Genomic DNA, 23,192 nt, shown 5'->3' on the forward strand with positions numbered 1-23,192 from the left:
GCATTGGCGCCATAACAAAAGCTTGGCCAGCTGCTGTTGGGTGCTTGGTGTGGAAAAGTACAGGAATCTTGTGAGAAAGGTAGGCGGGTTCTTCCAAAAGCTTCGATAGAGGATAGAGTTATATATTAGAGAAAGGGGGTCCGAGAGAGGGAGAGATTCAGAGATTGAGAGTTTCTGAGAGGCAGAGAGCTTCTGAGATGCTGAGAGATGCTGAGATGCTGAGCTGAGATGCTGGTCTGGTGTTTTGGCGGTCTGATGATACATCACGATGCAGACGTGTAGACGTGTTTGTGCAACAGAGAATCCGGAACCAACCAGTGAGGGAAAGAGAGACGGACCCTTCTTCAGATGACAAGATGCCTAAGATTATGGTGAGGTGTTCTATGTATATCTAACTTTATCTAACTATGCTTTTATTTAAAGGCTCTATGTATATGTATGTGTTGATGATTGCCACTAATGTTTACTGTGATGTTTAGTTATTTCTTTCTTTTGTCATCCTATTATCATGTAATAAAGAAACCCTAGAGCATATAATGTGTTTGCATTCCTTGTGAAGGAAGGTTGAGACCCTTTTTTACCAAGTACTTACAGAGGGATGGGCGATTCCCCTCTAATGGGTAATTGTTGATATGGAAGGGAAAGTGCCTCCCATCAGGGATGTCTAAATTACATTGCCAGGAGGAGCATGCGTTGTTTACCCTCTCGGAAAGGGAGGTGTTGTGACTTGTTATTTTCGAGCTCCTCAGCAATGGTCTTATATGTTGTCAGTGTTTATTCCTTTCTTGGGTAAGTATTGTGAAATGTGGTGTCTTTCTGGAACTGAGAAAGGAAAGGATGTGGTAAGTAATGACCTGGTGACTGACAGAAGCACCAAAACATACGGAGAAATTTGTCATTACACCTTCTTATATACGAATTACCCTCGGACCAAAGCAGAACCCTATTCCAGTTTCCGGGTAAGCTGCGTTACTTAACAAGTGATGCGGACTATTTTTGTCCCGTTTGGCCTCAAATCTAAATAAAATATCTTGTTCCAGATATTGCCATATCCACCGTCCCCGGGTTTGATTCGACTTCCACCGCTCCCAGAACGCCCTCATTGTACGTCACTATTTTGTTCACAGAAACTGGCTATGAGCCGTACTGCCATGCTTATTAATGGTGCTATCAACGACATGTCTAATTTTCTATTTCTAGACCTAATGGTCGTTACTAACTTAATGAATTCTTTCATTTTCATTTCTTTTAAGATTTGAACAATTTTCCAGAGACGCTATTCCTGTCCCTAATTTACAAGACGAGCATCAACTAAATTGGTATGCTCCGTCCTCTATTGTGTGCTTATGATTTTAATTTAATGAATGGTGTTGTGACTCATGACCGATTGAGCAAGTATAATTAAATAACTCCTTTAATATATATTGATTAGGTTGCCTGCCCCGCACCCTGTCCTGATGAGGACCCCACAGCAAGGGTACTACTAATCCCTGCAACAAACTGAGGGTCGAAACGTCGACAATTGCTCCTTGTTCATCAGCTTCACGCCAATATTTCAACATTAATGTAATTTGTGGAGTATGATACATGTTTAGTGATGCATTGAACCCATGGTCTTTTGTTTTGTATATTGAAATTGACATACAAACGCATCCTTGATACTTGGTTGATTTTACTGTCACGATTCCCTTTACCACACTATCCTCACCTCATCACTTCCCCCTCTCTCCTTGGGGCACTGTACAACCGATTATAATTTGTACTACCTGATACTATATTTGATAAACATATCCACATTGTGAATAAAAACAATGCGGATTGATTCATTGTTTTTTCTAAATTCTTTTGCAAATTTTGTGTTCATTGTTATTTTACGCTGGGACCCCTCCTTCTCAGTGCTAACTGAGGTGCAGCTGTAAAAAGGAAAATGATTGTAGGCACGGCCACTCACTCGGTCTTGTGAGCCCAACTTGGGCTTCACCAACCATTGCGCCCAATAGGTGCAGCTGCCCACCATCAAGAGGGGCAGCTGGTTAAGAAACAAATAGGCACTGGCACAGGGGGCTGGCACTGGTAATGTGCTTGGGCACACCCCCCAACCCCTGGAAGACTAAGCCCCACTCACTGGCCTGTGCAGGCTCCTTGGGGATCCTCGGGGACTGCTCCCTGCATACGAGGACCCTCTGCTCACCGGAACTCTCTGAGGACTCCTGGCCGGCTGTTAGACTGCACTTGGGGCTCACCACACGGGAGACCCGCGTCGCTGCAAGTGTAGTGCCGCCTGTCCCCTTCGCCCGGTCCGTCACTGCTCTTCACCTGGTGGCGGCATGCTCGGGAGAGCCCCCTCTCCTCGGGGACTCTCTCTCTCTCTCTCTCTCTCTCTCTCTCCTTTGCGGCGGGGGGGGCAGGCATGGACAATGTGCCTCGGGCCCCCCTACGCCGTGGTCACGCAATGCTGGCAGCATGCGGGGCTTCCCTCACTCCCGGGATCCCAGCGCTGCCATTGGCGGCTTCTTTTTTTCACCGGGCCCCCCTAGAGGGGACCCGGGACTTCAATGCGGAGCCCGCGAGGCTACGGACCTCCAGCTTCCGGCGGGACTTCCCTCCACTAACGCGGAAGTCCCAACCCCCGGCAGGCAAGATTGCCTGACTTACTGGTCGCAGCGATATCGCGGCGGTCATTTCCTCTTCTCTCCGCAATACGGGGTAGGCTCCAGTCTTAACTGGAACCACATGTGGGGTGGGCACCAGCCATCTAAGTAATAGAAGGCATAAGCGGGGTGGGCACCCGGAAAGTAAATAATAAAGTGGGGTGGGCTCCCGCTCAACAGCACGTCATTGCGGGGTGGGCACCTGCTCCAAGAGCAGCATCACAGGGGGAATCCCTACGCTGGGGATTCCCTCTTCCCCTGGCAGCTCAGTGCTGCGGAGCGCTCGTGCTCCTTCCTTTTGGGGAAATATAGCGCTCCGCCGGCGCTAGAACAGCAAAGGTCCGGTAGTTTTAAAAGAACAAGTCTTCAGCAATTAAGGGGCCATGCAGGGCCCAGGGAGGCAAGCCCTCCTGGCAGCCCCCCTGGCCCCAGCAGCAGCACACCCCAGCGGGATCAGCACCAAAGCACAGAACTGAACAACACCATTTATACACCATTGTTCTTTGTGTAAAGTGCAGGGCATGGGGGAACCAGTTGCAACTGGTTTAGGGGGATATGGGGCACTCTGTTTAAAAGGCTTCTCTTCCCCATTGTTAGGTGGGGCTCGCCATCAGACACCACAGGGGGCCGGAGCCAGCATTCACTAGGGAAGCGCCCCCCTATTCAGAGTCAGCGGATTACCCCTCCCACCACTCTTACTCCAGGTGTCCCTTTCAGCCTAGCTCTGACTCACCCTTCCCCTCCTGGAGCCCCCCCCAACACCTCTCAGCCCGTCACTCACAAGCCAGACATGCAATTCACATCAGGCAGGAAGACACATTGCACACACAAATGCCAACTTCTAAAAGTGGTATTTCTCCACCAGTCATCATAAATCTGCGCACACCATAGCGCAGCATTTATTCTCACGAGTTCATACATACTAAACTCGCCCCTGCCACGCCCCTCATGCCAGGAATTACCACAGACACACTCATCCCAAATGCCTTCCTATGGGAGGGAAGGCCAATCTCACCACACATACACAGAGAGTGCACATACTTTACACTGGACCACAGTGCTAAAGTGCTCAGAGGCCTAAAATTACCAACACCAGGTTACAGAAAAAGGCTAGGAGAGTGCAAAAAGTTTCGGGGTGAACCTGCCAAAAGGGCCAAGTCCGACAGTCACCTTAACAGACAGAGCAGAAAAAGGACTGTCTGACAGGAATTTGCTTTTTTTCAGCTGCAGCCAGCAAGCTGAAATTACCAACGTTTGTAAACACTGAATCAGACCTTCAGCTGAATTTGAATAACTCACTTGTGCTGGGAGTCTTATGGCCATAGGCAAATTACACAATGGTACTCACCAGCCTCCTTTGCTGCAGGTACACAGCAATCCGTGGTCCTGCAAAAAAGGCTGAGGCGGACTGCTAACAAGTAAAATTGGAATACCACTTTAAAGCCAGGAAGGGGCCCTGGAGGAAAATGTGTTTTTACTAATGCCTACCAAATTGGCTACAAAGTTCCCCGATTGAGTTATGCGCATTTCTTTGGTTACAATATTTCACTCTTAAGGTGTTCAAATTAAGTTCTTTTTATATTTACAGTTTGCAGTTATGGTCTGATGTGTTGCCGCACCGACTTAACAAAATGTTGATTTCCGTTACTTTTTCCTAAGAATAACAATGGATAGGGTAAATTAGAACCCCCAAATCAGACACTGAGATGGGAAATCCTGTAGACATTTCCCAGAAGGACATGGACATTTCTACCCAAATACAGGATTCTAAACAACTATCCAAAACATGAAATGACTAATGCTGGGAAGATAACGGTTAGAGTGCATCCTGGTTTTGGCCAAGCAATCCAACTTTGCTAACTAGCCTATAAAAATTGTGAAATCATGACCATTCCTATGTAGTGTTGACTTAGTTTCACTACACCACGGGGTCACAATATTACCTTTACCTGTGTATCGTTCATGTAATGTGTGTAGCCAACCACTTTAAAAAGACGTTAAGCTTCACAGCAGCTTAATTCTCTTCATTCTTTAAATTAGTTAAGGAGATGACACAATACATGCAAAAGTCTAAACGACTAAAACGGAAAATCAATTACAGAAGATTTAGTTAAAATAAAACGGTTATTCTCATGAAAAAGAGGTCCTACACAGTGCCATCTTCTGGCATACTGAAGGACTTATTCTTTCTTCCAGCGAGCTTAACCTCAGAAGAATATACACACCATTTGTACATTTGTACTTTTCATGTGTTCTTAAAAGTCCAGCAACATCGTTATACTAACTAAAAGTCAGAAGGCAACTTTGCATATCTCATATTGTCAAACATTTTTCAAATATGCTACTGTTGCTGCCTTTGCTCTTGCAGTGTGAGCTCTTGGCTTACTCATTAGTCAATCTCCTCCACACAATGCCTGCAGAGCATACTGTAATAAATTGGAATGAACTTGCTTCGGAGACTGATTATACCATAAGCTCCCCATCAAAGTTCAATAAACGTAAAAATATAGCACAGCCATGTAATCATGCAACGCGTACTGTATTGCTTTCTGTGATTTTGGGAAGAACACAGTTATACCAATTATGTTACAGTCGGAACCATCTGTGAGCTTCGGTTAATTTACTGATGTAGTCTGTACTCGCAAACCATACTAGATCAGGTTTTCCTACAGTGGAGGCGATCTCTCAAAAGAGGCACTTTAAAAGCCCTTTTATGCAGAAATTCAGAGGTGGGCATATCAATTTTGTTAACGACACAGAGCGCTAATATAGTGGCTTACGGTTATGTTTTCTTCATGCCTGGCATAAAGCAAAGTCCATCCTGCTCTTTTTCATATATGCCATCTGCAGGGATTGGGCAACAAGGAAGTGTGTGAGTCACTGTCACCTCCGTGCTTTATGTACTAAATGTAATGAAATATATCCCATTCTACACTGTAAAGATTATATTTGTTTTGTGTTGCATTTCCACTGTACCAAATCGGTTTCTTGATGTAGGGTCTTTCTACTTTCTAGAGGGGTATCTGTCCGTGGGTGAACAATTGCTAAAAAGTGCATGCCCTACTAATCCTTTGGCTACATGGAACTAAGCATTGAAAAAAAGTTTTATTTGTTGGCAAAGGACAAGTCTTGGGTTGGTGTCCTGCTGCTGAATGAAAATGTGGTTGACTGCTTGTTGTCACAGTCGCTGTCAAAAGAAGAGTTTTACTTCTTTGCTTTATATGTTTCCAGTATAGTTAGATATGGTTCAGCAGAGTAGCAAGGATGCCAGGTGACCTGGTGAAAGGAAGGAAAATGGCCCCTTTGACTTCTCTCGGGGTAGTAAATAAAGCAATCATCAGAGCACAATGGGCCCTGGTGTCACTGCACCAATGTGTGGGTTGTCATCAATGAGGCAAAAGCAAGTATAAAGAAATACAGCTGGTTTTGGGTCACTCTTCTACAGCCCTTGATTTTCTTGTGTTTTTTATTGTTGGCCATTGCTTGGGTGGGCTCTTTGACAAACAAATGCCGCTTGGAAAATGGTTACATTGTCCCTTGAGATTCCGCTGATGTTAAACTCCACATGCAACACAACAAATAGTTCGAAATCGAAATCCAGTTAGTGTTTGTTGATAAATTTACTTTGCTAGCAATTCAATTTTAATTGCTCATGTATGGGTTTACTCCTCACTGTTTTGATGCCTAGGCCGGTCATAAAATGACTTCACAGTCCCATTCATTAGCAGCCTTTGTCCAGCCATTTCTTTAGTTTTCTGTCATGATAACGTTCTTGCATTTAAAGCACAGAGATTTTCTTACACAGCAAAAAACACAATGACCCTCACTCAAACGTATCCACTGTGCACTATTTTGTAGGCCTTTGAAATGCACTCTTACAACGTAAACTTCTCCATTTCAGAACGCTCTTCTCTGAAGGTACATGATAACACTACTAAAGCATTCTGTTCAGCAAAGGGAATCTTTTTAAATCATTATTATTACTTTCATTAATATTAATAACATTGAAAAGCACATACATGGATATTAAACCACTTATCTATAAGCAATAAACGGTGCTTTAATAATACCCGCATCCGTTTGTATTCTCATTAACAATGCTATGATTTGTAAGCAAGAAAAAGTCAACACTTTAAATAGGTTCCATCTGGTCACTCTTACTTCCGGTACACACCTGTGAATATGGATACTCTCTCAGGGTCGATTGTCTTCAATTACAATAGTTCTTCTGGGGTAGGTATCAATGTCCACAAAAATATAGCGGAATTCAAACTTGCCACTTTGAGGATTCTGCAAAGATACAAAACCGTTGTTTACGGAGTTCAGGTGTGAAATTGAATCACAACTCAACAACAAGACGGTGTTACCTCAATCACTTCCAGATGCACAGTTCCCTGCTTTCTGGGTTCGGAGCCTTCAATGTAGAACTTCAGTCGCATACACTTTAAGCCATCCTTCATATATTCAACGTGACTGTGGGACAAGAGAAAAACTTTAAGAAAATACAAAAAAGCGGGAACTATCAAGGTGTGTGAAACAAAAGGGTAGGTCCTAAATCGAGGTGCTCAGCTTCAAATCTCCTTTCACTGGGATTCGCTGGCATAAAGCAAATATATTTTTTATGGCAGAGGGAATATTAAATCCAAGCCTGTGGCTGACAGAACTACTTTGCCATTATGGGCATGTAAAAGCATAAAGAACAAATGGTGGACAGAATGCTGAGCAATGTAAACATTCATCCCCAGTCACAAAGATCTGGGTTTAATCAATCGTTCTTTTTCTCACCACACCACCCCAGTTTGAACCCAGACATATGCAAATCAGTCTTGATCCTGCTCCTCATAGGAACAGTCCAGCCTGAACTGCCAAGTTAGGTCTTTCCCTGGATCAGAAACAAGCATCCTGGGACCAGTTTCAGGGTTTCACCCCATATCAGCCAGCCTAGCTTGAATCCAGTGGTACAGTGAGCACAGGACCAACGTTTGGGCATCCCCTTCCCACTTAGGGCGACAAAAGCCAAAAGAACAAACTAAGTAAATGTTGAACCCCAGTCACAAAGATCTGGGTTTAATCCATTGTTTTTTTGGTCACCACACCAACCCAGTTTGGGCCCAGTCATGAGGGGTGATACCCCAAAACCGGTTTCAGCATGCTTGTCTCTGGTCCAGGGAGGGCCTGGCAATTCAGGCGAGATTGTTCTCATGGTGAGCAGGGTCAAGACTGATTTGCATATGGCTAGGTTTAAACTGGAATGGCATAGTGGCAACAAAACAATGGATTTAGACCCAGGTCTCTGTACTGGGGCAGAATGTTTGACATTATTCAGCATTCCGTCAATCGAGTCTTCTTTTTGCATTTGTCACACCAATTGGGACGGGAAGGCCCAGACGTGGCTCTCGTGCTCACCATGCCACTGGATTCAAGCTAGCCTAGTTGATGAAGGGTGAACTGTCTCTAATTTCCATTTACAACAAATCTCTAACAGGTTTTTCTTGTGTTTAAATTTGTACTAGAGGATTTATTTCTATTCTTCAACATGCTCGCTCTTTCATATGAAAGAGCAATGCACCAAGGTGTTAAGTGGTTTGTGGGAAAGGTGATCGTCTGACCATATATTATATGAGATAAAGTTCCCCCAGCTATACAGAGGAGTTCCATAACCATATAGAGGAACGAGACCTATCCCTTATATTTTTCAATTACCACACCAAGTGGTGCCCATCCTGGATTGGCAAATAAAAAATATATAAAATAACACCCATGTGTGATGATGTATACATACGTATGCATGAAAAACACAGGCGCTAGTAGCTTCATGATGCCTACAAGCCGGCCCTGACACATTGTTTTTGTTTGTAACGGTTAATCAGCCAGAGACTTTATATCTTGATTGCGAGCTTGTGAACAATTTGTGAATGCGAATCCGGATGTAAATTTTGACCACATATTTAAAAACAAATACCACTGGAGGAAGAATTATTTTCTCCTTCCGTAAAAGTTCCTTTGCGCTTTGGGCAGCCTCAGGGAGGTTATGGTGTGGCAGGCAGGCAAAAAATGTATGAAGCTCCAACTGTGGCTTCTTTCTACTACTGGAATAACACTTAACAAAAATAGATGGCTTTTTGTGAAAAGCAAACAAAATGTTGCTTGTGTACCAAAATACGTTGAGTCAAGTGCAATTTTAAAAGTTTGGAACTGTTTCCAGAGCTCTAAGGTCCTGTTACCAAGAGATGTCCAGCCTCTTCTACAAAGAGACTTAAACCATGCAAAACTTGGGTTTTGTTTTTTTCATCTCTTGGCCATAAGTATTATGAGAAGTGGATTTTTTCTTTGCTCGTCAACCTATTCTCTGGTATTCAGAACTACATATAGGATATCATGAAGAACAAAACAGAGAGGAGGAGGAAAGCAGAATCACAAGTGAGACCTTAACCTAAAGGGTACGGATATCAGTAAAATAACTGCATGCAAATCTGTGATAAGGTGCATAGGAGGCTATATTTATAGAAGGCATGTGGAGCACTTATGCATGTACTCTATAGATGTCCCATATTTGCACACATCTTTAGAAAGAGAGGATATAACAAGCATATACTATAGACGATAAAGGTCCCCACTTCCATAATGTCTGAACATTTTATACTTTAAGACTTTCTGTAAGAAGCTTGACTTCATAAATGTTCTCTGCACATATGTTTAACGTACAAGCTGTAAAAGGGAAATCTTCTTGCAGAAATCCCAGATCTCAACACACCAAAATTAGAAACGTTAGAATTTTCTGTGCAGACCTTGCGCTATACCCTGTGGAACTTCTACAAAACTTGCAGATTTATCTGCAGGCATAAGTGTGACCAGAGGACGGAAAATATGTTCTTCGATTACAGTGAGAAATGCCAATGTCATGAACATTCCCAAAGTTCTACCTTTGTGATGTTCACAAACAATGTAGATGCCGTTGCCACACATACTGAGTCCTTAACTCACACCTAAAAAAAGCAGATTTACACCATACATCCAATGCTCACTCACATGCTATGAACACTCCAGGCATGTAGAATTCGGCTGTTCATGCAGAATTCGCGTATGCCAAAGACTGACCAAGACGAGGTCACCTCCAGGTCACTAGTTCTGCCTTAAAAGAGTCGACCTCAAACAAAGACCATGTTTTAAAGTAAGATTGCAATGGGGCCACTCAGTAAGACACCAGTTTCAAAATAGAATCCAAGGGGAGAGGTGTGGCGCCGCGGCCAGGGCGACTGACGCTGGAATCTGGGGATCAGGGTTCGATCCCCGGCTCCTCCGGCGGCAGGTTAGCCCAGCACCATGTGACTCTGGGCAATAGCTCGCTTAATCTTCCCGACGGACCCCAGCGCCTAGAGACCCTTACGGGTGATTGTGCGCTTTACAAATGTGGATTATTATTATTATTACTATAGCCCTCTCAAAGTCGAGCCCTGGGAAAAAAGACCCTGAAAGGAAATAAACCCTGTTGTGCCCCTCTGCCACCTACTTCTCCTCCACTAATGGGACCCATTGCTCTTTTCGGTCACATATGGATACACCAAGCCCTCACTGATCATACAACGTGAACCTACCTCAATGTTCCCTCAGTAGGACCAGAGACATTAGACTTTCGTCCAGCCTGTAAGAGTCAGACATCAACAGGTGCATTGGACAGACTTACCATACCACGCCTACTCTGTGACTGATGGAAGCACAGAACATCATTCAGCAATGTCGCCTTTCAATTCAGTATTTGAGAGCACCTTTTTCTGAATTCAAGACAACTTTTAAATCTTATTTGGACTAATTTACTTTTAGTGTCCAGGTAAATCAAAAATATTGCATTTGCACTCCACTTTGGACTCGAGAGTTCTGCTCAAATAGCGCATTTACCAAAGGATTTTCCCTGCACAATTGTTCCTGGCATTAGCTTGATGAATTTACACAGGAAAACCTAGTGTTTTCAGTCAGTAAAACAGTAAGCACAGGTTTTCCTCCATCTGAAACTATTTATCTGTAAAAGTCGCTCCTACGTAATACCAGAAAGTGCACAAATGAGTTTCCCCTGACAGTGTTACCTCCCACAATTTCTGCGTCCCCCCAAATGGGATACTTTTGTTTCTTCTTCTTCTTTGAGACCATCCGTACCTACCTAGATCTAGGCAGCCTATCTTGTTTATATGTATTGAAGTTACATTTTCCTTGCCAGCTATCACCACCAACCCTATGCTACTGGCAACACTGTTCCCATGAGAACTGTAGCATTGATCCCCTGAGAACAACAGCACAGGTCAGTGTTCAGATGAATCAACCTCTCACTTGAGTGTTACGATTGGTGAGGGGAGCCTTGGCTGGGTTCTCAGTTTTGTCTCCTCAGTACGGATTTTGCGTTTGCTCTCATCAGCCTTGTTTAGCCTCCTCCTGAATACTCCTCTACTCGGTTTGATCCTCCCTCTCTGCCACCACACTCTTGCACTTTTGTTTAACACCAACCATCCAAAGGAACTACACTTTGGTACAGTCTGGCCTCTTGAGGGGCGGCAGACCTGCATTTCTGAAAGTCTATGCTAGTTGGGTGAATTACTAGTCGTCACCCTAGTGTAATTACTGTTTGTAACATGACAACTAGAAGTGGAAAGCACCTTGCAATAGCAGAAAGGGCCATCAAAAAGGCAGCATTTGTTATCCCTACAAATCTGTAATTCATGCCCCTGAAAATGAATCGCACCGTTTTGAAAAAATAAAGTAAAGCAGCTCGAAAGACATTACAGCAGAGTAGGCCAAGTTGTTTCGGTGAGACAATTGAAAAAGTATATGATTTTTCCTAAGTTAATGATTAGAAACACATACCTCACATGCTGCCTTCTTCCTCGTCTTGTGGTTTCACCATAGCCTTTAATTGGTTCACCAAAAACACCGATCACCTAAAAAGCACAGGCCAACATTTAACAATTACACATTGAAAATCATTTATTAAACAAAACAAAAGAAATTACGGTAATGCGGTAAAGGTAGAGACGGTGGCAGGGTCTCCCCTTTCCGCTTGAAGAACCAGCTAGCGCTGCTGCTGCGCAAAAGACTATATGAAATGGTAGAATTATCGTGCCTATTTTAAACGGATATATTTTAAATCAAAATTATTTCTGCAATATTGCAATTTTTACTTATTTATATGCACTGATACTCCCAAGGAGTCTGGGCTCAATTGTCAGCCTGCACGCCTCGTTCCGACTTGGTGATTAGCACCGTTGAGCGGAGGGCGGACAGGCAAGAGCCAGACACACTTCCGGTTGCGAGCGGTTAGCGCTCTAGCTTTCCACAAGTGTGAGGGGCATAAAGCCCTCCTCCCACTCTGAGCGCGCAGCGGTCGCGCGCAGGGGATCACCTAAGAGATCGCCTAAGAGGAGCCAAAGAGTAGCCCGTCTGTGCCCGTCCGTGCCAGGACGGGGCCAGGGGCTATGGGCTCTGCTCCTCGAGGACCCTCTACATCTACAAGGGCGCCTAGACTAAGGTACTCCAGTAATGTTTTAAAACACTTATGTCCCGCCCCTTCTAAAGGATGTAACAGAGACTCTTGGCCATGCCCAGAGGGTCCGTTTTCTTGTATAAATTGTCAGTTTCAGGCATCCTATATTGCCCCAACGGATAGAGTTAAGCCTCTAAAACCTCTGCTAGAATGTGGCTTGAAGAGTTTTTTACTGAATGTGCGTTCTTTGCCCAAGCATCATTTGGAATTGTGGGATCTTGTGTTCTCCTTACAGCCTGATATATGCTTCCTAACTGAGTCCTGGATGAAACCCCATACTGTTCCTGCAATAACATTGGGGGTTCCCTCAGGCTATACATTTTTACACCTTGACCGGCCAAATAAAATCGGGGGTGGTCTAGCCATCCTGCATAAGGAAGAGCTGAAGGTCGCCATACTGGAGCAATTCCTTTGTGTATCTATGGAAATCATGATTTTTAAAATTAGCTCTGATGCTAAAACCTACTGGAAAGGAGCCTTAGTGTACCGTCCTCCTGGACCCATATCAGGTTTCACCCTCTCCCTGGTGGAAACACTAGCACCCCATTTTAAAGCAAAAGAAAATTTTATTCTTTTGGGGGATTTTAATGTTCATGTTGATATCCCTTCTCACCCAGAAACTTCAATATTCTTAGCGGATCTTTCTACTTTAGGCCTTGAAATCTATAATAAGGGCCCTACACATAAAGGAGGCCATACTCTGGACATACTCTTCTCTAACTGCCCCGATATACGATGCTATCCTGCCACCCAAATAAGCTGGTCTGACCACTATTTAGTGGAATTTTCCTTATTGGGTGTCTCCAAACCTTCCCATAAGCCACCGCTCCCTTCCATCTGGAGACGACAGTGGCATAAAGTAACAGTAGAAGAGTTGGGGAGGGTATGGAAGAAACCAATCCTCACTGAGATAGATAACGTGGATTTGGCTCTCTCCAAACTTATTGACTCTCTCATAATGGCAGTAGACACTTTAGCACCTCTAAAACTGCATAAACAGCATCCCTCCTCTAAGCAAGAAATATGGTACACCGAAGCACTTAGAGTAGAGAAGCAGGGTTGCAGAAAGATAGAGAAGAAGTGGAGAAAAACCCAAACAGAGGAGAATAAAGGAGCACATCAAGAGGCTCAATCAAATTATTATAAAAATATAAGGCTGGCTAGGAAAAACAGTCTTATCCAGCAACTTGATGAAGCAGGCAACTCCTCTAAAGAGCTTTACAAGATACTACAGACTTTTGTAAAGCCAATGGCTTGTGAAAGTTCGGGTGATTTTTCACAGCCCCTTTGTGACTACATCTCCCTGTTCTTTGAGAACAAAATAAATACGATCTATGATAAAATCATGATAGCCTCCAACAACATGAATAGCTCCCCTAGTCCAACTAAACCACCCATTCGTGGGGACCACTCACTCACCACTTTTCCATCTATTAACGATACTGATTTCTTCAATCTTATCAGTCTCATAAAATCCGGGTCCCCAGATGATTTTCTGCCTGCCAAAATGATCGCCCCCTTGAGTACTCTGATTGAACCTGAAGTCACATTTGTGTTAAATCTTTCACTCAAGGAAGGTCAGGTACCTATGGAATGGAAGAGAGTGGTGGTGAACCCTATTCGTAAGAACACGGCATACCCATGGACAGATCTCTCCAACCTCCGGCCCATCTCCCTTTTGCCATACTTTAGCAAGATGGCTGAGAAGCATGTGAACACCTGTCTGTCAAAATACATCGAGACAGCGGGAGGTCTGGACCCCTCGCAATCGGGGTTCAGACCCAATCACAGCACCGAATCTGCCCTCCTCTCAGTGACCGATACGATCAGGATGGCACTAGATGGAGGGGGCTCAATGATTCTGGTGCTGTTAGACCTGTCCGCTGCCTTCGACACGGTGTCACATGAGATTCTTCTCGGCCGCTTGCAGGAGGTGGGCATAGGGGGTGTGGCGCTGTCCTGGGTAGAGAGCTTTCTCACAGGCCGCTCACAAAATGTCAGATTGGGCTCCCTTCAATCCATCTCTAGGGAGCTCACCAAGGGAGTGCCACAAGGCTCATGCCTAAGCCCTACACTATTTAATGTGTATGTGGCACCCTTGGCTGGCATTGTGAGAGAATATGGGTTCACCCCGGTATCCTATGCTGATGACACCCAGCTCCTGTTCCCTTTCCAGTCCCTTACTCCAGCTATAAGGAAATCCTTTGCGGATGGTATGAGGGCGGTCTCTAACTGGATGGCTGCAAACTGCCTTCGGTGTAATGTAGGCAAAACAGAGGTGATGTTATTTGGGGAGGCTCCGCTTCTGTGGTCCCCCGAATGGTGGCCTCTAGATCTCGGGCCAGTGCCAAGTCCAAAACAGACCGTTAAAAACCTCGGAGTACGCATGGATCAGGCACTGGTGCTTAAAGAACATGCCAATCAAGTTGCTGGTCTATGCTTCCATACCATCGGACTTCTGCAACGTGTTTTTCCACTCTTACCTGACTATCACCGCAAGACACTGGCCCAGACGTTGGTGATCAGTAGACTGGACTACTGCAATGGCCTGTTCATCTCGGCCAATGAGGAACAACTAAATCGTTTGCAAGTTGTCCAGAACACCGCAGCAACACTGGTATTTAATGCCTTACCTAGAACCCCCTCCCGCCCGCTTTTGGATAGCCTTCATTGGCTGCCTGTTCGGCAGCGGGTTAAATATAAAATCTGCTGTACCATACACAAATGCCTCTATGGCACAGGCCCTAAATACCTATTAGACAAGTTCATTCCCTACAATCCTGGACGTTCCCTGCGTTCAAGTAACCAGCAACTGCTTCAGGTTCCCAGGATTAAGAGGATAAGACAGGGAGGGCGTGCCCTCTCCTATAAAGGTCCCATTCTTTGGAATTCACTTCCACTTGCCCTAAAGACCAATCTAAATTTTCAATCCTTTAGGAAGGTCCTTAAAACTCATCTATATTCGACATCGTAGTTCGCTGGTAGTTTTACTATTCAGTTATCAGTCTGGCATCTGCACCCATGCACAAGCGCGGAGATACCCCTATGGGGGTCGATTCCTGCGCTATATAAGAAAATAAATAAATAAATAAATGCGGCGTAGGAATTCCATAATCGCTACAAAGGTAATTTTCCTTGCTCATTTGTTGCTATGCCTCCTTTTCAAATCGTTGGGTATCTGATTTCCTAACATCAAATTCTAGGAGGGGAAATAGCACACTCCTGATAAGACTACATTGAAACAGGTTGCATAGAACTCTCTGGCTGAAACCTGCGTCTTTTTCTGGAAGAAGCACTAGGAGTGTAATGTCACGTATACTGCCTTTGCTCTAATTTTCAAAGCATGAAATCTCTGAGATAGCTGAACTCTTTTAAAAGTACAAGATTTAACAATTCAAAGCAATATACACCTGGCAATGGAGGGTGGAGTAAGATGACCAAAAGTAACAAAAATACGTTGAAACAGTATAAATAAATGTCTTCTTACTAGTAAAACATCATCAAAACATTGATTATACAATGTTTCTTCAGCACTGTATCATGGCGCTCAGGTTAAAACACTAGAGACAATTTCTTGATGTAAATGAAACTGCATATTGGCCTTCGGTATTGAAGGAGGTACAACTTCTTCAAAAGAAAGAGCTTGAAGATCAAAAGTTGGTCTGGCAAAGGGGACCATTAACAGTGACCTACTAAACAACAGAACAGTGAGTCAAATTCACAGGAGACCAGACTCAATCGGTTAATATTGTAGTGAGGTAGGATCCTTCTTTTGAGTAGAACGATGGAACAGAGCATTGTAATGGTGCCCAAGAGTTCAGATGTATTGAAGAAAGCCGCAAAGGATCCTAAGTACCTGCAAGAGGAGTCATCTTAGTCACTGCGGCAGAAGTGTAAGGAACAAGTGTTAAAATGCCATTTAGGGAAGCCTTCAGAGTATTACAATTCTTCTCCAAACCTCAATAAAGTTACTAGCCATTTGCTTTAAGGCCACATCTTGGCAGAATGCTCCCTATCCATACAGAAGGTGGCTCTATTCCTTTAGAAGAGTGCCTACCTGTGTGGGGGGAGCACCTTCCCAGGAACCAAGCTTTTTAGCTCAGCCATGGTACGAAATGAAAACCCAACCCTCCCTGTTGGGAAAAAGATCGGAAAAGAGATGAGGAAACAGAAGGTCTTTTTTGAGAGAAGCATAATTTGCAATGCCAAAAGACCCGTTAGAAGTTATCTGGATTTAGAAGACATCTTGAATTTTAAAATAGCCACATGAATTAGGGAAAACAGTAAAAACATATAGGAATCTCCACGAATAATCCAGAAAAGAGCTGCTCCTAGGATGTTTTTTCTTTTAATCCCACATGGGATGCAAACTTGGGTAGTGAGTTGCGTGGAAACTCAGGATTTTAACTCTGAAAAAGATTTGCAACTGTGCTCTCTCATACAGAAAACTGAGATACTTTGTTTCAGTGGTCCCAGGGCAGTCAGAAGTTACAGGGATCAGACTATGACAAATGGGGTTGCTTACCAACTACAGGCTGGAGCCTGCGTACCATTGAGCAACCAAAGGTGGATTACTAAGTATTCCTCTACAGCATTTGACTCTTGCAGGATAGTGACACAAATGTCCACGCTTACTCAATGCGATGAGGATTAGAACATGCAAAACATCACAACTATTTAATATTTAACAACTGAACATTACAATACATACTTAATAACAATGTGCAGTCGGTGCTTTTCTTTATCAAAAGGTAAGGACTTACACTTAAAAATAAAAACTATACATACAGTAAGGATACACAAAGAAACCCACAACTCTCTAGCTCCTTCCTCGCCAGAGATCCGACCCAAACTGTTGTTTTAGTGCTTACGGCCCAAGCACCATGTATGTTGATAGGAACGTTTGCAATCATCTGCTGACATGCAGAGCACCAGACCAGGCCTCACAGTTAGCTGTCCATTTACTTCAACAGGGAACAGTTCAACAGCTTGCTCACGAGTACAAGTTATCAAAGTCAGCACCAGCTCTTACCCAATAAAGAGAAATCTAAACAGTATACATTTAACATCCTTGTTAAGATCCTTCTTCCAAGGGTTAACTGTCCACGTTGCTTCTCTTAAAATTAAAATGTATTTCTGTTTGTATAACACGATGTGTTTTTGTTTACTGCTAACCAAAAATTTACAAGATTTCAGTTAATCTGCCACAAAATCTCTTGGACCAACCCGACAAAATTGCCATAAAAGCCCAGCTGAGTTTAACCAATGTTAACAGTTACTAAAGCAACAATTAAAACAACGATGGGGGCAATGACCTGTGCATGCTGCCAGAGCACAGCTGAAAGGATTCAATAAACCCACGTACAACACAGAAGAGAAGAGGATGGAGGATTGTAGAAGGTTCTGGAACTTGTAATACACATGCCGGGTACCAGATATATATAAAAGGCCCTATATCCCAAGATTTTTTGTGCAATTTCGAAGACTAATCTTACTGGAAGTAGGAGGCAGAAGAAATGCAAAAAAGTGTTTCTAAACATAAGAGATCTGGGCAGTCTCGCAAAAAGCCCTCCAACATTTTACAATGCATGCAGAACCAAAACTAGATTCCACCAATATAACTAGGAAACTGAAGGACAGATATCACACTCAGAAGGAATATTCACAAGTGTTATACACTTAGGGTCAGATGTATGACATGCAAAATAGCGCATCGCAAATTGCAAGTCATTTGCAACTCGCAATTTGCGAGGCGCTATTTTGCATGTACAGCAGTGTGTTTTACATGGTCAGCGATTCCCAATGGAGTCGCAAATTGCGAGGCTCATGAATATTAATGAGCCTCTCGCAATTTGCGAGCCCATTGGGAATGGCAGGCCCTCCCAGGTATGGTGGCCTGCTGGGCTCAGCATAACACCACGTCTAGGACTGCTGTTTTAATAAAGCTGTTATTTTTTTAATGCAGCTTTTTTAAGGACAGGCAGGGGTCTCTGGGACCACTGCCTGCTCTTAAAAAATATTTTACAACATACTCACAAAGGGGAAGGGGTCCCCTGGGGACTCTTTCCCCTTTGCGAGTGGTTTACCACCTACTTGAAGTAGGTGGTAAACTGCAAGTGTTTTGCGGCCGCAAATGCGGTCATAAAACACTAGTACTGAGCATGTTGACTGGTTATTAGGAAGGACCGCCCCTTCCCAATAGCGAGAGTTGCAAATGGTATTGTGCGAGTCAGTGACTCGCAAAATAGCATTTGTACATGCTATTACCCTTTTTTGCTGCTGCAAACAGTAAGTTCTCCCGTTTGCGGCCGCAAAAAGGGGTTGTACATCTGGCCCCTACTTCCATACATATTCAACAGGTATGAATGCAGAACCCCACCTGAAGGGGGACTAAGATAATCTTTTCCATGGAGAGGCTGATATGTATCTCTCACAGAAGAAGACATGGGGGGGGGGGGGGGCGGAAATCGGTGTTTTGTCTATGTAGCATACTGTTATCACCGCAAGACACATTGGATGCCACTAATCCGTAGATCACTCCTCTGGGGTATCAGCCCATTTAGCAGAAAACCCCTATAGTGAGCTCACAATACTGTTAGGTTCACTGGGGAGAGAGGGACAAAAACTACAGAGAATGCACAGGACAAGTCCCAAAAGGTATAAGGAAATACCTTTCTGCATGATCACTCCAAATATTTGGACTGATGCTGCTGGTTTTTCGACTCAGAGTGCACAAAGGCCTGCTAACTAGAACTCAGTGCCAGTGGTCTAACACCTTACAAAGTGTATTTTGTATTGTCTACCCCTAATTGGCATAAGCAGACTTATAAGTCCCTTGTATATGGTACCCAGGGTATGCAAGACAGAGTGTTCCCTCAGGGCTGCAGCACTGGTTGTGCCACCTTGTGTGGGACAAAGTACAAAATGGCTCCCAGCCTGTCACCGCTTCCCGGAAGAGTAGTTTTAAAATGCTAGTTCGACTTTGCCATTTTAAAAAATGGCAAAGCCCTCACTACCCGTAACAATATATACAAGTCTCCCCTATAGAGCCAATAGGCAGAGCTATACATTATTAAGTAGGACATATGCTTTTAATCTATCCTGACAGCAACACTTACAAATTGCTGTGGAAACGTTAGCAGTCCCATTGGCTAAGTTATCAGCTGACTTCTCACCCCAGCTAACTTTTGAATGGGACAACTAAAATGTGTACTTCAAGGTGCCACGTTAATCATGGCATTAAACCTGACATGATGCCCACGTCTAATTTAATGCTACTTTTAAGGAAATGCAACGATTAGGAAGTTGCCACTCTGTTGCCCAATTTGTCCAGTGTTCTTGCAGAGTTGCTGAACACCAGACAGCCTTTTAACCTCCTGGAGAGTAGTGTGAATGAATCCAAGACTCATGAACAATAGATGCCAGTCACAAGGAGATGAGTTACCTCTCCCTTGAAGGAAGCCACTTAAGGGCATTGGCCCAAGAGGCAAGCTTCAAAGTCAAAGGTGAAGCCGCCTTTGGTGGGCAAATGGCAATCACACTCCTGAAGTGTAGCCCCTTTGTTCCAGTAGACAGGCTGGCAGCAGGTACAGAGAGGGGAGACCAGTGCCCAAACTGATTTTCCTCTGGCTTTAAATGGACATGAGGCAGGTGATTTTTTTAATGTAACTAAAGCATTGTGTGGTAGCGCACAGTCATTTACAGACAGTTCATTTTCTATTGAAATTGACACTAAATTTGCAGAGGCATACATTTGTCCAAATAGAACTATACTGCACACAAATGATAATGTGTGGAAAACGGTTTTCAATGAATACTTATTATTTCAGCATCACCAAGTAAAGTGGCTTTTTATCCTAATAAAATCTTTGTGTTTCCATCACACTTCAGAATTAAAAAAAGATAATGTGCTCAACTTTTGCTTTGCTTTCCTAACTGCTGAAAGTGTATAGATCTTTTACAGGTATTTCCATTTTGTTGTGCGTTACAAACAAAATGATAACCTACAGCCTTTTCTTTCACACGACATGTACCCAGCACCACTGTAACATAATTCACTTTATTTTTATTTCACAAACTACACATTGAGAGATGTTTGCAAACACCAATCTTCATGTTAAAAAAAAAAAAAATTGCAGCATAAGAGTTTAACCCCTTCAGCGCTGATGATAAAGCCAGCTCGTCATGGGCTTTACTTGCGCTACACGGATGACGAGCTGGCTTTGTCACAAACCGCGTATTTTTGAAATTCCAGCGCACAGCGGGAAAACGCGGTAGCGGTTAATGGCATCTTTATTTACTGCTTGGACTTCACAAAAATCGGCTCACGTCCCACAAGTGGGTCACAACTCTGAGTTTAAGAAACACTGCCTACCCTCCATATTAGGTCTATTAACAAATTGGCTAGTTCCCCCCAAACCCCCATCCGCCAGGTTGTGAAATAATATATTAATTTCAGAAGAAGGACCATTTTAAAAGCGTTCCTCTGTCTGCTACCAATAAAGGCAGCGTTTTCCAGAAACCTACATTTCCTCTCATGTCCGCCAGCCCTCCTATAATACTTCAGTCTACTATTGCTGTCATATTGTGCCATTGTAGTACCACCAACTATCTAAGCCAGGGCAGATTAAAGGCAATTTCCCTGCCCTCATATCTGCAAGTAGAAGGAACATGCTTCACACCATCAAATGTCATACCATTGTTCCCTCCACCTTGCTTCAAAATGTGGAATTATGTAATTTAATAGAACGGTTTAACTGAATACCATTCCTGAGATACCATTTCATTTAAACAGTTTAATAGAAATTTTCAGGATGAATGGAATTTAATACTTCATAGAATTCATTTTATAGAAAGACTTTTTTCAGAAACTGGCTTCTGCATACTTATTTTTTTAAGACGTAAATTAAATTGGTACAGGCTTTACTTTCAGAAACATTTTTGTTGAAGGTATTTATTTAAATCCTTTGTCAGTGCACATTATTTGGGATTTATATTGTTAACATTGTCAAAAAATTACTTTGGATGCTTTTTATTCGCTGAACCTTCACCATCCCTAAACATAATCTGTCTTTACCCTATAAAATGCCTCCCCAAGCATAAGCTCTACACATCACAGAGCCATAAAGTTCATCCACCTCTAACCCTAAAAATATCTCACCACACCTAAACGATACCCATCTCTGACACCTAAACTCCACCCATCCCTGAACTCTAAAAACCGGATATATCTCTATCTCTATCTCTATCTCTATCTCTATCTCTATATATATATATATATATATTACCTACTGGCGGTCGCCAGTAGGTATATATAGTTAGAATTTTCAAAAAACCCATAGAGAAAAAATCCTATGTCTAATAACTTTGGCGTTTGTGGACGGAATTGGTTGAAATTTTCAAGAAAATGGCACATTTTGTTTCTGAGCAGCCCCTGAAAATTTTGGGGGGGTCCGTCAAGGGGGGGCCGAGAAAAAAGGGGGGGTCCCAAAACGTGTTTTTAACATTGAGTTTTCCATAGGGCGGTTGGCCTCACCTTTAGCCCGAACGGCTGAATGGATTTGCACGAAACTTGGCAAAATTGTAGGGACTGGTAGCCCGATGTGCCTTTTGTAGGTCTCAATATATGTGCTCCAGTGGATTTTGAGAAATTAACGTTTAAAAAAATATATATATCTGTAACAGCGGACCGGGCAGCGCTCTGGTTCGCGGACTTTTCGCGCAACGGAGCTTTGTGAAGCGAAGCTGATTGGTTCTCCGGCGTCTGTAAACATTCCAAACAGTCCGTAGCGGCCGCCATCTTGTCTCTCGGTAGGATCGAGAGACAAGAGGAGGCCGAAGCGAAGGGGCAAATGACCATAAGGGGGCATAGTAGATTGTCGCTCACCCCCTAGGTTTGATGTGGAGGTTTTAAAAGGGCCCCGCGGGGCAAAAAAAAATAAAAATAATAATAATCGAACAGCTGAATGGATTTGCACGAAAGTTGGCAAAATTGTAGGGACTGGTAGCCCGATGTGCCTTTGCTAGATCTCAATATATGTGCTCCAGTGGATTTTGAGAAATTAACGTTCAAAAAAAGATATATATCTGTAACAGCGCACCGCTTCGCGTACTTTTCGCGTTACGGAGCTTTGCGAAGCTGATTGGAATGTTTACAGACGCCGGAGAGCCAAACAGTCCGTAGCGGCCGCCATCTTGTCTCTCGGTAGGATCAAGAGACAGGAGGAGGCCAAAGCGAAGGGGCAAATGACCATAAGGGGGAATAGTAGATCGTCGGTGACCCCCTACGTTTGATGTGGAGGTTTTAAAAGGGCACCGCGGGGCAAAAAAAATAATAATAATAATAATCGAACGGCTGAATGGATTTGCACGAAACTTGGCAAAATTGTAGGGACTGGTAGCCCGATGTGCCTTTGCTAGGTCTCAATATATGTGCTCTAGTGGATTTTGAGAAATTAACGTTCAAAAAAAGATATATATCTGTAACAGCGCTCCGCTTCTCGTACTTTTCGCGTTACGGAGGTTTGCGAAGCTGATTGGTTTTTCGGCGTCTGTAAACATTCCAAACAGTCCGTAGCGGCCGCCATCTTGTCTCTCGGTAGGATCGAGAGACAAGAGGAGGCCAAAGCGAAGGGGCAAATGACCATAAGGGGGCATAGTAGATCCTCCCTGACCCCCTAGGTTTGATGTGGAGGCTTTGAAAGGGTCTCGCAGGGCAAAAAAAAAATATACAGTTTTTTTAGTTTTTTTGCGTGGAGTGCGCCCGGTTCGCGAACCGGGAAGCGGTCTGGGGAGCGTACTTTCTTGAAAATTAGTGAAAAAAGTTAGAGTAAAATAATAATTGTGAGTGATCAGATGTAGGGTAGCTCTGAGAAGAGCTTTTGGGTTTATGGTACATTTAGGTACTTATAAGTAGGTACCAATGCACAGTCTTAAATTCAGAGTGAAAACTCTGTTGCCCTCATCTGAGAAGTGAACTCCATCTGCTCTGTAGATATCTTGCATGTAGTAAC

The 23,192-nt window shown here is 43.6% G+C and overlaps 1 protein-coding gene across 1 annotated transcript in view; it reads right to left on the bottom strand.

The window, feature by feature from the left end:
* TIMM21 (translocase of inner mitochondrial membrane 21) overlaps nucleotides 1–23,192 on the bottom strand; it is a 150,711-nt gene that overhangs the window by 17,498 nt on the left and 110,021 nt on the right. Inside the window, exons 4-6 of the mRNA XM_078687515.1 lie at nucleotides 11,505–11,578; nucleotides 7,019–7,124; nucleotides 6,826–6,941 (exon numbers count right to left, since the gene is read on the bottom strand). Coding sequence (XP_078543641.1) covers nucleotides 6,846–6,941; nucleotides 7,019–7,124; nucleotides 11,505–11,578 — 276 coding nt within the window. The 3' untranslated portion in view covers nucleotides 6,826–6,845. The remainder of the gene's footprint in view (nucleotides 1–6,825; nucleotides 6,942–7,018; nucleotides 7,125–11,504; nucleotides 11,579–23,192) is intronic.

The sequence above is a fragment of the Lissotriton helveticus genome, chromosome 4_1 (assembly GCF_964261635.1).
Source record: "Lissotriton helveticus chromosome 4_1, aLisHel1.1, whole genome shotgun sequence".
Taxonomy (NCBI): Eukaryota; Metazoa; Chordata; class Amphibia; order Caudata; family Salamandridae; genus Lissotriton; species Lissotriton helveticus.